Source organism: Haplochromis burtoni, unplaced genomic scaffold (genome assembly GCF_018398535.1).
Source record: "Haplochromis burtoni strain Fernald_Lab_line unplaced genomic scaffold, NCSU_Asbu1 Contig_41, whole genome shotgun sequence".
In the NCBI taxonomy this organism is placed as follows: Eukaryota; Metazoa; Chordata; class Actinopteri; order Cichliformes; family Cichlidae; genus Haplochromis; species Haplochromis burtoni.
In genome coordinates this window covers 928,695-946,095 of record NW_024582402.1, presented here as the reverse complement: position 1 = coordinate 946,095, position 17,401 = coordinate 928,695, and the positions used below count along the sequence as shown (strand labels likewise).

At 41.9% G+C, this 17,401-nt stretch overlaps 2 protein-coding genes across 8 annotated transcripts in view; one reads left to right on the top strand and one right to left on the bottom strand.

Moving 5' to 3' along the window:
* The first annotated feature begins 3,469 nt into the window (after positions 1 to 3,469).
* LOC102296556 (neurabin-1) lies at positions 3,470 to 15,089 on the top strand. 6 transcript variants are annotated; one of them, XM_042219994.1, is made up of 20 exons: positions 3,470 to 3,705; positions 3,778 to 3,822; positions 5,150 to 7,311; positions 7,964 to 8,096; positions 8,229 to 8,349; positions 8,444 to 8,548; positions 10,245 to 10,332; positions 10,424 to 10,585; positions 10,724 to 10,777; positions 11,247 to 11,347; positions 11,535 to 11,663; positions 11,773 to 11,869; positions 11,958 to 12,027; positions 12,217 to 12,353; positions 12,473 to 12,699; positions 12,878 to 12,943; positions 13,089 to 13,293; positions 13,471 to 13,569; positions 14,005 to 14,193; positions 14,488 to 15,089. In XM_042219994.1, the coding sequence occupies exons 3-20, from the start codon at positions 5,443 to 5,445 to the stop codon at positions 14,725 to 14,727; spliced, it is 4,092 nt and encodes a 1,363-aa protein (XP_042075928.1). In that variant the 5' UTR covers positions 3,470 to 3,705; positions 3,778 to 3,822; positions 5,150 to 5,442; the 3' UTR covers positions 14,728 to 15,089. The 6 variants fall into 6 exon arrangements, with proteins under 6 accessions (XP_042075928.1, XP_005920636.1, XP_005920635.1 ...); XM_005920574.3 differs by lacking the exons at positions 3,470 to 3,705; positions 3,778 to 3,822 and adding an exon at positions 4,240 to 4,257; XM_005920573.3 differs by lacking the exons at positions 3,470 to 3,705; positions 3,778 to 3,822 and adding an exon at positions 4,298 to 4,404.
* A 255-nt stretch (positions 15,090 to 15,344) lies between these two features.
* The window catches only part of itga6b (integrin, alpha 6b), a 15,034-nt gene continuing 12,977 nt past the window's right edge, over positions 15,345 to 17,401 (bottom strand). The window contains exons 23-26 of one of the 2 annotated variants that reach the window (XM_005920584.3): positions 17,014 to 17,109; positions 16,763 to 16,888; positions 16,506 to 16,591; positions 15,748 to 15,965 (exon numbers count right to left, since the gene is read on the bottom strand). In XM_005920584.3, coding sequence (XP_005920646.1) covers positions 16,523 to 16,591; positions 16,763 to 16,888; positions 17,014 to 17,109 — 291 coding nt within the window. In that variant the 3' untranslated portion in view covers positions 15,748 to 15,965; positions 16,506 to 16,522. Of the gene's footprint in view, positions 15,966 to 16,505; positions 16,592 to 16,762; positions 16,889 to 17,013; positions 17,110 to 17,401 lie in introns of both variants that reach the window. The other variant, XM_005920583.3, reaches the window with a different exon arrangement.

Below are 17,401 nucleotides of genomic sequence, written 5' to 3'. Positions count from 1 at the left end.
GTGTGTGTGTGTGTGTGTGTGTGTGTGTGTGTGTGTGTGTGTGTGTGTGTGTGTGCCAGTTGTCTCACAAAGGGTAGTGCTCTTTTTTAAATATTTCTTATTTTTAAAAAAATGTCTGGAGATTAAAGTTAAATTACAGCTACATAGAGTACATGGAGACCTATTAAGTATTATAGTAGTAGTGGTATTATAACACCTATCACAACCCTATTAAGCATAAGGTATGCTATTTTATGGACAGAGATGTACAATATAACACATTTTATCATAATATCATCTTTTTTGAGATTGATACTTTTAAAATAAAACACTGTTGGCAACCACACAGCTGACAGTTTTGTACTGTAAAGCTTATACTCTGGGAAGCACGGTTCAGGATTATTGTTATTGTAGTTTACAATAAATTGCTGGTACATTGGCGGTATCTTTTATGATCTTTCATGTTTGATCTAATGACATCTAAAGGCTTAACTCTGCCATTTATGCTCTTCATACTCATCAGCACAGGATTAGATCTCTATTACTTGTGTTTTTAAAATGAGACATCTGCAGTGTGCACATGCAATACAACAGTATCACTGTGCATATTTATACGCTCACAAGCTGATCTATAAAAACTGCAACCTGAGGGACACGTGAGACTATGTCCCAGCACGGTGTAAAGGGATTCTGCAGTGCAGCGGCACAGCTACATCGTGCTTTGCTCATTTAAATTGACAACTTGTGCATTCATCCCAGATATGAGTTGAGTGGAGAGAATGTGTGTGTCTGCATTTAAATGCTCAGAGGATAGAAGGCAATTCCCTCATGAAACTGGGAATCTTTAAATATGGCTGACTGAACAGACAACCATATGGGGCAAGGCTGTGTGCCAAATGCAGCCTACACAACAACACACTCAGTCACATGCACACAAACATACAGTCGATACAGTCAACTATTATAGTAAAACCATCTGCCAGTCACTTCTAATTTGTTTAAATAACGATGATGTTGCTGTTTACTAAAGCAGTACTCAATGCTAGGTGTTTCAGAGATAACCAGGGTTTATAAATTTGCAACCCCAATTCCAAAAGAGCTGGGATGTTGTGTAAAACATAAATAAAACCTCAATGCAAATATTTGCAAATCTAGATCTCGATAAACACATATTTTATTCACAATATACCACAGAAAACTTCCATCTTCTTATCCACATCAGGGTCATGGCTGGGCTGGAGTCGATCCCAGTAGTCATAAGGGAAAGAGCAGACTACACCCTGGAGAGGTTGCCAGTCTATTGCAGGCCTAACACAGAGAGACAGACCACCATTCATGCTCACATTCACAGCTACAAATTTAGAATCATCACGTATGTCTTTGGACCATGGCAGGAAGCCAAAGTACCTGCAGTAAGTAACCCACACAGACACAGTGAAAACAAGCAAACTCATCTACATCTGCATACCTCACGTGTCTTCACTTAGTTATTTTTGTACTTAGTTATTTATCTTTCATTAATTTTTATCCTTATTTTTATCTTTATTTATCTTAATATCTTGTCTTATATTTATCCTTATTTACCTTGTTCCTTTAACCCTTACCTAACTTGGCATTTGTGTATGGACAGCAAAGGAAGAATTTCACTGCACAGAGAAATGCTGTTTCTTTTGTACACATGACAACAAACACTTTGAATCTTGAATCTTGAAACTCCACTGATGGATTTGAATCCAGGACCTTTTTATGGTGAGGGAATGTTGCTAACCATCGCACCACCATGCTGCCCCATTGAAAACATATCAAATGCTTAAACTAAGGGAAAAACATTTAAGAAAAAAATGATATCAGATTCTAGCTGCTCAATGGTCCTGGGTCTTCTTTGTACTTTTTGTTTCATGATGTTTTGAACTGGGGAAAGGTCTGGACTTTTGGCTCAGAAAAGATGGCGGCATTTCTGGATCCTGCTTACATATGGCTTCTTGTACTACATGTACTGCAGATGATAAGATTTTCTAACGTCTTCACGATTTTACATTACAGAACATTATTCTGAAATTGTTCAACACTTTATATATACATTTGTTTTGCAGATTGGTGAACCTCTGCCAAAATTTACTTCTGAGAAACTCAATGCTCTTTTCATACCCAGTCATGTTACTGACCTGCTCCCAGTTAACCTCCTTAGCTGTAAAATATTCCTCCACCTGTTGTTTTTATTTATATTTTAGTACCACTTGCTTTTCTAGTATTTTTTCCCCCATCACAACTTGTTTGTGACATGTTAGTGCCATCATTATGATGTAATGAAATTTGTCAGTTTAAATATTTAACATGTTTTCTATATTCTAGTGTGAATACAGGAGCATGAGACCTATAAATGATTGCATTTTGCTTTTGTTTACATTTTACACAATGTACCAACTTTTCTGGATTTGGGGTAAGTCAGAGGGTTAGGGTTAGTTTAGACTTTTTTTTTTAATAAATTGGCTAATATTTTAAAAAAAAATGGATGAATGGATATATAGTTAAAATATGTACAATAATCCCTACATGATTTTGAAAGGACTATATTCACTGAGGTCATGAAATAAAGCCGTCAGTGCTCTCTGGTGGACTAACAACAGAACAGCTGTACTAATGGTAAATATATGTCCACATCCAATTTCTGTGCTGCAGTTTCATGCTGCATATCCACTGAAATGTTGGGATACATACTGAAACATACAATCTGTGATAAAGCAACAAAACAGGTGAAATTGAAATAAAAGCTCAATAAGAACAACAAAGAAAATGTGCTGGTGTGTGAAAAATTTGTTCTCCAGAGACACTGACAGCAATTGTTTAGCTCCATTTTCCACACTAGCAGCACACTCGCCGTACAGTAGCACTGTCCACAAACCCACAAACACAATAGTACTGCTGCAAAGAGAACCTATGCGTTGGCACAAGTACTGACGGGTCTATTATTGTGTCTAAATTGTAACCGTCTCTTTTTTATGTCAATCTGAGGAGAGAAAGACAGAAACTCCTGTACAAGTCAAGGTGACCTGAGAGCTATCAGCACAAACAGGGCTCTGTATTTCTCATCTTACTTGCGATCAATCCGAAATACTGCTGAGTAAAACAGAGGGGGCTTGCTGTCACTTCACAGCATTTATCATTCTTACAATTTGCTGTTTTCTCTACTCTTCAGTCCTTTACATTTCTACTGCTTCTCACATTCCAGGTTAGATTTTCTGCCTCCATTCTTTGTCTTCATTTACTCTGCCTTGCTCACTTTTCTACCTCTCAAAATTGACTTTCTCGCCCACCGCGACATCACTCCCTCAATTTCCATCTTCCCTTCATTTTCCCTCCCTCTCTTGGTTAGCCTCATTCAGAAGAAGGCTTTTGTGATTGGCCAGTATTTATATCAACTAGGTCCCAGTGCCACCTGGGACAATAGTCTCCTGTCAGATCCAGGTCATAGCAAGCAGAACTGCTCTCCGGCTCTGCATGGTTCAGTCCAGTCCATTGACATCCAGTCCAGCCCATCTGCCACACAAGCCAACCTCTCAGACAGACATAGGTACAGCACCTACTCACCCGCTGGCATCACACAGACACACAAGGCAGGAGCACGCACAGGTGCTGCATCACTGCTCCCATTTTGCCTCACACACACACACACAGGTAGACAGTGGGAGATCTGGCTGACTGCACCAACCTGCATCATGCACACAGGTGAATATTCACACCAAGCCTGCCTCTGAGCCCAATAGAGGCTCTGCTAGTGACATTTTTTCTTTACTACAGACAGCAACTCTGGCAGTGATGCTGAGAAGCAGGAAACAGGTGAAGGTAAGTGGATGTAGCACAGATCTGCATGCTTGGTAGAAGTTTAAGAGAGAACTACCATGTTTAGCATTATGCAATAATATGGGGGAAAGCTACAAAACAGGTATTACAACAGATGGCATTATTAGCCTCACAATGGTTAACAACCACCACTAAATATGGGACTGTAATAGGCTTTAGTGACCAAAATAAGACTTTCCACTGAAGATAAATACTTTATAGGGCACAGATGTTACAACTGACTTTTTAAATGTAGGCTAACTTGCCCGAGGGCTGGTACCCACTCACCGTCAGTGCTACACAGTTACTGGAGTAGTTTACACAGGATTACAGGGGGATAATCCATTTACAGTATTTAGAGACATGAGTCGCCATCTGTCTGTATTTATCTCAGCAAGGGAGCCGTCAGCACCGACTGACAGCAGCAGCACTTTTATGGTGAGACGAAACTGTCGGGGACGGTCTAGAGAAAGAGCTATTACTTTAATATTCCAGTTACTTTCTTGTAATTTAGCTAACCGCTGGATCACGAGCCCTAACGCGCTGGATCCCGCGACCTTTAAACTGCGCGCGCACACTCGCCAGGTTGGTGAACTTTGCTGCCTTCACATACCGTCGTGAAATCCGAGCTCCGAACGACAAATTTGCGATTTCATTTTTGCGAGACAGTTTTAGCTAGTCACATTTAGTCCGAGGAAAAGTCTTGTGCCAAGAAAAACGCTGCTTTTGCAGTAAGCTGTCAGAAAGGTGGGTGTAGGGTTGCAATGAAAAGAAAGCTGAACTGACCCGGGCTTGAAGCCAGATTCCGTTAATGTGACTAATTAATTTATCTAATTGGATTTTTTTTTTTTTGCCTAAAACGTTAAGGAAACAATAATTTAAATAAACTGATTTAGACTGTCGTTGATATTAGAAGTGCAAAAATGCGCAAGCTTATGTACACACGCCCTCAATCCTTTTTTTCGACAGGGCGTGTGAACTTAAATGTTGTCTAGAAGGGACCGCAAACAAGTCTAATTGTGGATACATGTGTCAAGTAGATATACAAAAACGTCTACATGCTACGTTTTTATCTTTTAAACTGTTCTGGCGATTGAAATTCTTCGATAAAAGAGTGAGTATTTTTTTAAAAATGTGTTGCTCTTAATCCTGGCACTGGATAGTTTGTCTCAGTCAGTAACTGAGGTTTAGCGTTTTGTTTTCTTCTTTGATTCAAGGGTTTAAGGACAGAGCAATGCTTTATAGATTTTGAGGCACCTAAAAAGGTATTATTTATTTCATGTTTGTTTGCACTGTAAGCCTACTGAGCTATTCTTAATGTGCTTTTCAGGAGATTTTCACTGTGGTGGTGATAATGAATTGAAGAATCTGGAGTCTACCTTATGACAATGAACTTCCCAGACCAAAAGCCTGCCTTTAATGTTTGCTGTCATCACACAAATGCAGTAAACTTGTAAACCACCAGCTTTTGTCAAGAATATCTTGCCTTATTGCAACCATTTCACTGTACCAGCAAGTCTTCAAACATTTGCCTTTCCCCAGGTGCTTTGTCTAGCTACGAAAAGCATCTATTTCAGATTGTCCACAGTTTCTCTCTTAGCCAGAGAACCTCCAAATTTTCCAATGATGCGGACAGAGAGCAAAGGCCGAAGTGCTTCCCCTCACAGGATAACTTACAAATCTGATTTCCATGCTATCAAATGCTCATTCGACACTGGGACCAGTTTACAGCCAGGGACCAAATCTGCTGCTGCCCAGCGCTCTGCTGTGCACCCTAACAAGCTGGAGTCCAGCCTGTCAGAGCCCCTAATGTCCTGCACCAGCACCAGTGGTAGCACAGGTTGCAGAGGTAGAATCCACAGCACCAGGGGGACCAAAATCAGAGATAACATCTTTCTTCAAATGGACAGCCAGCAGTTGAAACAAGATAGCGGCCCAGTGCCAAGTTCTGGCTCCACGGTGCTTATTTCTCCCCCAAATCCTAGCATACAGCTCCAGACTTCACCTTTTCCTGGATCCAGGTGTTCAGTCATCAATTCCTCATCTGCTCTGAGCACTGTAACAACAAATATTTCTATCCCAGAATCCTCCCTGAAAGATAAACCATCCAGAGCGGAGGAAATTACAGATATTGACCGAGCTGCTCTGGCACAGAAGTTCTCTGTAACTCGAAGATTGTTTGAGAGCAAGATGATGGAAGATGGAGGTGGTGGAGGCCAGGTTTCAAAACCCCTGATTGCCAGGGGAAGCAAGGGGATGGAAGATGGGAAAGTAGAAGTCAACAATGTAGAAAAGGTGGAAGAAGGAAATGGGAAAAGGAGGAACACAGAAGAGGATGGCTTAGATAAAGACAAATCCATGAACCATATCATAAATGTTTCCTTGCTGAAGCCTTCTACACCATCTTCACTGACAAGGTGCCCTAAATCGCCCGTCTCAGATATTCCTGGCGATGCATCCAACAAGTACAACTACTTTGACAAAGACGATCAAATCAAAGTATCACAAACAGAAGGAGAAGCATCCTGTCTTAACCCCTGCTTGACCCCTGAGGAGACGCTTCGAGCAGAGTTGGTCAGCATAAAAAATGAGTCATCAGAAAGTGATGAGAATGAAGAAGGGAAGGAGTGGAAAGAGAATAAATGCTGGATTAAGGATCAAGCGACATATATTAGTATAGCTCCAGGTGAAGAGTCCTCAGTGGATGATGTGTTTGAGGAGCCTAGTGTGGAAACACAGGGACCTTACAAATTGGAAAACAGGGTGGTATTACAAGTACGAAATGTTGGACCAATCATTTCATCAGGAGACCACCAGAAGGAGCTGTCAGGGAGCATGACAGAGAAAGGAGGAACAGAGGATGGCAGGGATGTTGGAAGAGACAAGTATCTGCAGGTGAGTGAACAATGGGAGGGTGGAAGGGAGGAGCAGAACAGAGAGTTCGTAGCACGGGCTGAGGAGAAGTCGACAGAAGAAGGAGGCAACAGGGAAAAAATGACTGATGCAGTGGTAGAAGAAAGTGTTGGTGGGAAGGAAAGGGTCATCGTGCAAGAGAAGGAAGTTTACAACAAGGCTGTGGGAAAGGGCAAAGGTGGAGTGGAGGAATGTAGACAAAGTCAAGAAAAGGAAAATGGGAAAGAAGAGAAAAGTAGGAAGGAAGAAGGCAGAACACCTGAGCTGCAAGCGGAGTTTGCAACTGAGGAGGTCAAGCATGTAGCATTAAGAGGAGGTAGTGATGGAAACACTGAAGCAGGAGGCGGCAAGGAGGCCCAAAAAGAAGATGCATTAATCAGTGGCATTGAGAACAAGGCTTTTGCATATGATCAGGAATCCCAGTCCCATCCAGAGCTTTCCACTCCACCAAGACAAGAGTTGGAAAACCAGCTTTTGTTGGAGTATGAGGAAATTCCCGGTGTGCCTGAACTTTCCGACAAGGAGAATGAGGATGGATCTGCCGAGAGGAAGGTCAAGTTCTGCTCGGCACCAATCAAGGTAGGGAAACCTTTGTGAAAAATAACGCAAACGTTAAGGGTTTGCAGGCTTTAAGCTACCATTGCTCATTTTATTGAAAGCTGCAAGGTCTGTAAAGTCATGCACTTGAGAAACTCTTTTGTCGTAGATTTGTGTGACTGTCAGTTCCAGCTGCTATTTGAATCTGAGTAAGCGAGGTGTTAGCCCAAAGCAATGTTTCTAATCCATTAAGAGAGGAGGAAAGACAAGATTCCACACGCTTCCCTCTGTCAGCGCTCGGCTCAGAGCTGCCTTTACACCGGAAAAAGATCCCGCGGCATTAATCTGGATCGATTATAACAAACTACTGTAGCAGTGGTCAGTGTGGCATCAGTAAATGTCACATGGAAGTTGTGTGTGTACACTTAGATATTTTGCAATCCTGTAATTGTTGGTACAGTTTGCTCAAGTGTTTGCATTTACTCGATCCGATGCTGGCTCTCACACTAACCACATTTGTCTGTATAAACAAGGTCTTGTTGTGTCAATAGCTGCAGATCTTTCTAGTCAGCCCACAGTGAACATATGCACCAGATAAGAATGCAAAAAAACAGGCATTTTCATTTAGCCTAAAATTGCCATCAATGTTAACCTAAGTTGAGGCCTTAATTGCATGATGAATGGTGTGTTTCAGGTGTACAACACCTATTCTAATGCAGATTATGACAGACACAATGAAGATATTGACCCAGTGTCTGCTTCGGCTGAGTTTGAGCTAGAGAAGAGAGTGGAAAGGATGGATGTTTTTCCAGTGGAGATAAAAAAGGGTTTGTATGAGCATCTGTTTTTCCTCTCTCCTCTGATTGTTAAACGTCTAATGATTTTTAGCAGTTAATATAGCTAATGTAAGGATAAATTCCTAATGTCTTCACTACCTTTTTTTCCCCCACACCCTCCAGGTGAAGATGGACTCGGCATCAGCATCATTGGGATGGGTGTAGGTGCTGACCAGGGACTGGAAAAACTTGGCATCTTTGTCAAGACAATCACTGAAGGAGGAGCAACCCAGAAGGATGGAAGGTTAGCTTTAGTGTCTTTATTTTTTTTTTTCTCTGAATAAAACCAAGATAAAGGTAGATACTCTCCTCAGTCTGTATGTGTTTATCTCTGTAAGGATTCGGGTGAATGACCAGATAGTGGAGGTGGATGGAGTGAGTTTAGTTGGAGTCTCCCAGCTGTTTGCAGCCACAGTCCTTAAGAACACATCGGGTCTCGTCAAGTAAGTTACCACACAGCAAGTTTTCTTGTCTGTGACACGTCCTGATTCTTGTTATGTTGAACAGCTTTGTGTATTTTTGCTGTTACCTTAGACCAGCGGTCCCCAACCCCTGGGCCATGGACCGGTACTGGGCCGCAAGAGTTGAGACTAGGATGTGAAATTTATGGTTTTCAGGGGTTTCATCGTTAACTCTGTTTCCCTGGGTCTTTTCCCGTGTTGTAGTTGTGTGTCTTATTTTGAAAGAAATATTTACCATAGCGACCCGAGAGTACTAGGGGGCAGAGAGGAGGACGTTACTCTCAATGTTGTTGGCGCATTTCAGGAGAACGCTGCTAATAAAGCTACACAATTACACAGTGAATTTGCTTTTATTATTATATTTACAAAATACCACAGTTTTTGTCTTGGTTGTATCATTTTACTTGTTGTATTTATCCGCGACACCTTAAAGGCCGGTCCGTGAAAATATTGTCTGACATTAAACCGGTCCGTGGTGCAAAAAAGCATGCGGACTCCAACATCGTTTTTTTGGTAAACCGTATATAAAAGTGTGTTTGTGCACTTCTTTGATATGCCACTTTAAAAATAATGTGCAAAGATAAGTGACAGGGCCTCCTAAGATGTCTAAAAGTTGTATAAAGATGAAACAATGTTAGTGCTATAAATAAAGTCTTCTCAGATATTTTTAGTCTTTTATCATAAGAGTGATATTGTATTTGCAAGTTTAACTCGGTTAACACATAATATATTCTTCACAGTACTGTCTAAGATTTTCTTAAGTCTGCCATAGTGTGCAGGATTGTCTGTCAGCCCTTCAGATCATAATGAAAAACACTAATAGAAACATTTTAATTTCTTTTATAATAAACACTTGAGCACCTCATATTGTAGGTTTTGGGTGCCATCTGGCAAATCTTTAAATGCCAGAAATGAACACATCAGCTCATTATTTCCTCTTCATGACACCCTCATGTGGTCTGTCTTTTCACACAGCAATGTTTTGGGGGTTTTCTTCTGATATAAACTTTGAAGCAACATTTATAAATCGCATCCAACATTTTTGGATAATCTGAGTGTCTGTAAATGCACCGACATTTAGAGCATGTTTAAAAACAGTCAGCGCCTGCAGCTATACTAATGTACGATGACAGCGTACCACCAACACTCAGAGTACATTTTGACACGCCGCAGCAGGAAGAACCCGGTAGTAAATAATAATGACGAATCAGTTTCCAGTCGGCTGCTTTAGTTCAGGGGTCGCCTTTGTACTTTTGCACTTGTTATCTGTGTTTGCTGACTGGCATTAGTTGTCATGCCATCATTAATGTTATTGGTGACACCTGAAAAGTGGGATAGCTCCTCCTAGTGAGGATGAGAAAGTGAGAAGCAAGGGGGCACAGCTGCCAAATGGCAAATCCTGCTTCATAAACATCACCGCTTATGACTTGCAAGAGTGCAGTGATAATATGTCACACCAGCTGATGAAAGACAAAGAATACATCAGTGTTTCCTTGTCTCTCTCAGGTGCACTTTAGTGTTTGAAAGATCTGCCATGAGTCTACAACTTAAAAAAGCATCCAGAATGTCTGCTGTAAAACACACAATTTAACACAATCTGCACAGGTGTGTGGTGAGATGGAGTGATTGATCACACCTGTGACTGATTTCTGGGGATTTTTTGTTTTTTTTCCTGCAGGTTTTTGATTGGCCGAGAGAAGGAGGGGGTGGAGAGCGAGGTGGCGCGACTGATAAATGAAAGCCTGGAAATGGATAAAAGCAGAAAGGTGTGTCCTCTTGTAGAAGTGGGGGAGGTTGGCTTGTTTTAACTATTTCTGTTCAATTTAACTGTGCGTGTGTGTGTGTGTCTATATGAAGAGAGAAAGAGATGGCAGAAGAGTGGAGGACAATGATTGCAGCATATCAGAGAAGGGCTTGGTGTTTGATGAAGAGGAGGCGGAGGATGACTGCTGCGAAGAGGAGGATGTGTCCGCTCTTTCGGGTCTAGACAACTACCAGCTCTGCCTCAAATACCAGCAGGTACTCTGTGTTCAACCAGAGCTTTTAGCTTGGATTCATATTCTAAAACTAAAAGAAATGCTGAAAGTCTGCGTCCTTTCTTGTAATTTTTAATATATCCAGGTTTATTCATGAATTTGCTCTTTAATGTGCTTACAGCTTCAGTCCAAACTAAGAAGCAAAGCAACCCAACTTGAGCACACTAAAGAACAGGTAGGTCACTCAGTTGAGGTTGAGGCTCTCAGTGTCTCACTCGCAAACCAATGACTGTACTCACTTCAATACACTACCTTCGCATCCAAATTTGGAAGCATCTGACCCATTTAACTGTGTATGAGACGGCACAGAGTGGAGTTATTAGGACATGGCTGCTTTCCAGCACTCCTCGTCAAGCCCTGCGTTTTCTGCCTTTGACTTGAAGTAATCACCACTGTGACATAACTGGGTTGGTGAAAGCCTTTCTGAAAGAAATCTTTCTTCTGCGTTGAGTTTTGACTACTTCAACAGCTTTGATGGCACAAATAAAGCAAGAGGAAATGTGTCGTTTCCAACAAATGTCTTGACGCATACGATCTAACAACATGAAGGCCTTTTTTTTTTTTTTTTGGGAAGACATTTTTTTTTCCCTCTTGTGCACATGACATGCTTGCATTGCATAAAGATAGTTTTGTCTGTTTCTTAGTTAAAGGCTTGGGAGGAGCAGCGGGCCTGTTGGGAGAGCCAGAAGGCTGACTTGGAGCAAAAAGTGGAGGATGGAGAGGACAAAGCAGACAAACTAGAGAAGTACGGTTCAGCAGCTTCAATGCTTTGTCCCATTTTTGTAATATTTTTCTAGAGCGTATGGAATAGAAAAGCATTTTACCGGAGCAGGCATGAAGATTAAAGGCTGCAATTGGAGACTGTTGATAAATACAATGAAGATTATGATGTGGGTTGATAAGGTGCTAATGAATCCCACTCTGTTTATCAGGTATTGGCAAGAGGCCCAGACCCTGTGCAGAGTTGTAAGCCAGCGACTGGCTGATGCCCAGAGCCAATCAGAAAGCCTGGAGATCAAATACAATAAGGCCAAGAGACTGGTCAGAGAATACCAGAGCAGGTACTCATGAAATCCTGCTAACTCCCTAAAAGTGTTACTGGTGAGCATGCTGTGCAAGTTAGTAAAACTGCACCAAGGTGTCTTACATGTGACTTAATGTGTTTTTAAGAGAGGAAGAGGGGGAGAAAAGGGAGGCAGATTTGAGGAGAGAAATGGAGGAGAAGGAGAGGCAGCACAGAGAGATGATTGAAAAGCTTCAAATCCAGGTGAGGGGAGGCTTTTCAATGCTTTGAGGATTTATTTACCTGATCCTGACATTTCTCTGTAGTCATTGTTTCTCATTGTGTATCACAGATTGCACAGCTAGAGGGAAAAGAGCCAGTATCTGAGAGAAAGAGCCACTCAACTGACACTTCAAACACCGGTGAGCATCAGTTTTGGTGACAGTGAAGTGTCTTTGCATGTCTGTTTGACTCGGCAGCTGGCTCTACATATTACTGATGATAAATTATATTTTATTTTTCTAGCTTCAGAAGCGGAGGAACTCTAAGCTTTTTGAGTTGTCTAATGCAACTTTATGTAATTTAAATAGGCTTTTATGCATTTGTCTCAGGCACAGACTGGTCGATTCCAGTTCCTAATACCAGCCGTTTAGACTCCAGCGCTCACAAAGCCAGGGCTCAGCTAGCCCAGAAATCCAAGCGCCAACCGCCTTCACGAGACAAACTCAGAGAGAGCTTCAGAAAAGGGGTAAGGAACAGTTTTGTTGTCTGTCTTCCTTTTTTTTTTTTTTTTTTTTTTTTTTTTATATGAAACGGGGGTGAAAGAGATGCAGTTTCTAGCTGTGATCATGTCTTCTCTCACTACAGGAAGAAGGGGCCCTGAAAGCACAAGAGGGACGGTCACTGTCCGCACCCACAGCGATCCGAACCAGTAGAAGCGACGTGTCCAGCACCTCATCGTTCCCAGCCTTCAGTCCTCAAGCTGCAAACAACTCAGTCTTCACCCCTCCAATCTACATCACGGATACCACCCCGTCCTCGCCGAGCAAATCCTCCACCTCTAGAAAATCCAAAAGGAAATTTCCCGACTTCAGGTGGCGGCTCTTTTATTTTGACTCACACTTTCTAAATTTAAAGCCTTAAATTGCTCTTCAGCCTCAGAGTTCTGATGGTTTTGCCAAACATGCTGAATATGGCACAGAGTGAAATTTTGCCGGTTGTATTTTTTTTTCTTGTATTTACTCTTTAAAGCTTATTTAATATTTCTTTTAGTGGCCTTCGCAAGTCTCTCAGCAAAAGAAGAAGCGAAAAACGCAGCAGGACGTCTGTGAGCAACAGGTGTGGTGACACTAATATGGGTGGAGGGGGGGGGGGAGAATGTTTTTAAAGATGTGAACCTAACATCTGTTTTGAACACTACTGCTCTTGACAAAGATGAAAAATGTGCATACGTTTTAATGAGGGCATAACTGCTCTTCTCCAGGGCATCCAGTGATGACCTGTTGGATGAGCCTGCTGAAGTCTCTCCATCAGGCTCTGTCACCTCCATGCCCTCTTGCCTGCCATTTCCTTGGTTTGGCGAGAGAGGAAGAGAAAAGGAAGAGGAAGGGGAGAGTAGGCGGGAGCGACTTCGGTCTGTATCCAGCAGCAGTTTGCCGTACCTGACCACCTCAGGGAGAAGACAGCAGGTAAGAAAATGAACCCACAACCTTCTCAGCGTGGCCCCTTCTTCCTGTCTCAGCTTTCTGACGTAGAGCAATCTCATACAAACACAACCTCATTTCAAATTGGCTTGCATGCTTTTGTACATATGCAGTAGATAATGAACTATCTAGGCACCCCAGTTTCATTTCTGTTGGTTCCAGAGTATTGGCTCTCCAGTGGGCTGTTCCAGTATGGTGGGTCATGTGTCTGATCACTCCCTCTCTGGACACTCTCACACTTTCACCTTTTCTTCCACTGAGGTGAGTCTATCCTTCCCTTTCTTTTCTTCACGCTTTGCTTCCCCCCTGGGCCTTCTGTCCAGCTTTCACACACAGGCTCTTTAACCTCCTAGGACCTGGCATCCACATATGCGGACATCACATTTTGGGTTATTTAGACCAAAATACTCAATTTTGCTTTACAAGGGCCTGATATCCACTTACGAGGACATTATACTGCTACTGTTCTATCAAAATTTTAAACGAATATCCTCATATGTGGCTCTTTTCTTAAAAACAAAAATAAGGTTAAAAAAAAAAATCTGGTAATTCTTTGTTTTGACGTTCTTGGGCCCCAATATGCCCAAATATCAAAGAGAAATTAAAAATGCATGCTGTGGAAGAGTTTGGGTCTTAGGAGGTTAATCTCTTTAATCATAGCTTCCTTCTCCTGCTATATTCTTTCATGCCCCTCAGACTTTGGACGATGACCCAGTTCCCACGAACAACAACAATCAGTGGCAAAGTCGACCCGTCTTGGAGTGGAATAACCAGCAGGTGTGTCTGTGGTTAATCGCTATGAACATGGATAAATACACATCAGAGTTTGCCGCCAGGAGTGTGGATGGGACACAGCTTCTCAACATGGACAGTGAGAAACTCAAGGTCAGCAGATGAGCTACTGCTGTTGGGGGCAGGAGCCAAATGTTTTGTGTTGTGGTGTAACTATATAGGACGATTTATTGTGGACTACTCTGCTCTTCATGCTGGTTGCAGTGTTTCTTAGTAATCACAACAGAGTAGCCTTGATACAAAGTAGTCAAGTGATTGAGGTTTTACACTAACAAATTTTAAACTTGCTTCTTGTTAAATGTGAAGTCGGTCTCCCGTGTGAGGTCCAAAACTGCATGTGTACCAAATCCACTAGTCCCCCATTTAAACACACACTTTTGTTATCAGGCTTTGGGCGTGTGCAGTCAAAGTGACCGTTCTGCCCTGAAGAAAAAGCTCAAGGAAATGAGGAAGAGAGAGGAGAAGGACCAGAGGAGAGGAGCGAAGAGGCTGAAGGAGGAAAAGGATAAAGAAAACGTGGACGTGGACAGCGACGGCAAAGAGAAGTCAAGGATGATGAGCGAGGGGAAGCCCCTGAAAGACGAAAGACGCAGTGGAAAAACTGTAAGAACAGAGTCGCTCCTCTGAAGGAAAGACTGAGATGAAATGAGATGTACACCACCAGCATGAGTGTGTGTTTGCGGTCTCTCGCAATCAGAACTGCACTTCTACTGAACTAATAGAAACGTCTAGATCGACTGAACACATCTGTAGACTTTAAGAATGAGACCATTAGTCTTCAAATCAGCACTAAGGTTCAAAGCCACAGCACTTGCCTGCTAGGTATTCCTTTAAGTGTGAATTAACTGTATTGCAGTCTGCTTTTTTTTATTTTAAACTTGAGTTATAATTTATCCTTATTTTAATATTTAATGAAGTGCTGATTTAAGCACTCAAGTATTTGCTGTACATGTTGGGTTTTTATGTCTTAATAAATAATGCTTTCAGCATCTTGTTGTTGCTAATGCTCATTCAGTGTAATCACACCCAGGTAACACGGATATTTAAAAAAAAAAAAAAAAAGTTTATTTGTTTGCTGTCGGGCTTCTCCTATTTTGTTACAATGTAGTAATTTCAAAAGATGAATTGTACAGTGGATATCTACAGCCCAAGTTCTCAAACTGTAGAGAAACTGCAGTATCTGTCAGTCGGAGGCACTTTAAAGGCAGATGTGTGGTAGATTTAAAAAATAAAAAAAAAAAAAATGGGAAGCTAATACATCTTTAGTTTTTAAAAAAGGGAAAAGAAGTCACTTGTTTGCACTGCATGATTCTTTGGTCTGTAGAGCGTGTAACGGAAGATACTCCTTGTGAGAATAAATACGAACTTTTTCCAAAACGTACAAAAAAATTGTCCAATACATTCAGAAACATTTTAACCCCAACACTGAATTTCCACAACACAAGCACCAAAGCTCGATGGTTGTGTTGCTGGACCATGTCCCACACAGCACATCTCCTTCCAGTGATTCATGAAGACTTATTAAACATCAAATCAGCCCCTGAAGCATAATGTTTGATCCCGTGTTTGTTTTTGTTTTTTTGTTTTTTAACACATTTGATTATTTACAGTCCTCACTGTACAAAGGCAAGGCAGCAGGAAATTTATGAAACTGGAGTTCATCCGTAAGCGACGGTAAATCTGTGGTGTTTCATTGGCTGTTAAGAATAGTGTTCATTGTCATGCCAGGTTGTCATCCAGGGTTTCTTTTCCAGGTTTTCCCAGTTAGCATTTCCAGGATTTATCGCCCTCTCCTCCCGTTTGATCCGAACTGCGTTGTAACTGGGAACCTTATCTTCGTATTTGGCACGTTTAAAAAAGCCACACTGCAGAGAAAAGAGGGAAAACAAAACTCAGTATTCGGTTTGAGAACGAGGCCGTTTAAAGACGTTCAGAGACAGCCAAGCGGTTTGAGATGTTTGTCATCGGTCTCTTTCACAGGTGCCAAAATGCAATTAATCCCATAAGAGGCGTAGATGAGCCATCTGCGCTCCTCTATACAGGAAGAAAAGGTGTTCAGTGTCCCCTGTTTTTAAATGTAGAGTGAAAGAAACCTTCAGACCGTGTGAGCGCAGGTGTAACAGCAAGAAAACAAACTGGAGACAGAAAAGGGGATGAAATCAAAGAGATGCAGAAGTTACCCCGAGTCCTCCTTAGAGCTTTAAGAAACAGTCATTGCTTATCAGCCATCACCTCCCCTGGCCATGCATGTAGTAATACACACTTTGTTTTTGTTTTCTTAAATGGCACGACACAGTGTGAGAATTGCCCACAGCCTGCCTGGTACCAGAAAGCAGCACTTTTGCAGCAAGGAGGAGCAAGACAAAAAAGGTTTCACTCAGTCATGATAGGCTGGGTAATTTTACCCTCTTTCTCTTTTTTTTTATGCATTTGGTGTCAGTCTCTCTTTGTCTGACGGGTCCTCTTTATTCTTTTTCCCAAAGACTCCACACTGAGGAGAGGCAAATTATTAGAAAATATGTGCAATCGCTATAATAAATAGTGACAGTTGTTCTGTACAAGGTGCTTCACAGACTGCTAGACGTTCACAGATTTAAGCCTGAAGGCTTTATCAGTAAAACGTAGGACTACTGGGATAGGGTCTGTTCTCCTCTAGCCCTACCTTCCAAAGAAGGAAAGCCAGCAGGGCCAGCAACAGTAGCCCGAACAGGATGGACAGCACGATGATCCACCACGGCACTCCCCCATACCGAGCCTCACGCCTCTCTGGGAAGGCCGTCAGTCTCACCTAGGGAACACAGCGAAGTGGCAAAACGTGATGTCATAGTGTTCTCTGTATACTGTACAAAAACTCAGGCTTTATGTTTAGAGGGTGCACAGAACTGTGTAAAATCTGCCGCTATGTTCAATTACCTGCGTATTAGCGTTCATCCGAACGGTGTTCTTTACGTTATCAAGGTGCAGAGCAGCGTTGACTATCACCTCCACATGATGTAACTTGGAATAATCCTGTTTGAAGAAAAGGTGAATCAAATCAAAGGAAATACAAAAGTAGAGATTCATGTCAATAAAGATGCTTTAACCCCTGAAACCCATATGTTATTTCTTTATTTCTAAATTTCCACCAGCAGGGGAAAAAAACCTCCCACATTAAGTCGGTAACAGCTGGAAGACTGAACTTTTTGGGGGATGTAATATTGACAGTTAACACTGTAATGCTGTCAGGCAGCTGGTGGTGTGATGGTTTGGGCCCTTTAGTAAAAAAGATGCTGAAATAAAGTACAAGTTATATAAAAATAGA

Excerpts from the sequence above, each read along its gene's own strand:
- LOC102296556 (XM_042219994.1), top strand. The coding sequence starts at position 5,443 with ATGATGCGGACAGAGAGCAAAGGCCGAAGTGCTTCCCCTCACAGGATA. Across the intron at positions 8,549-10,244 it reads AACACATCGGGTCTCGTCAA|GTTTTTGATTGGCCGAGAGA; the intron begins GTAAGTTACCAC and ends TTTTTCCTGCAG. Across the intron at positions 11,870-11,957 it reads TTGAAAAGCTTCAAATCCAG|ATTGCACAGCTAGAGGGAAA; the intron begins GTGAGGGGAGGC and ends TGTGTATCACAG.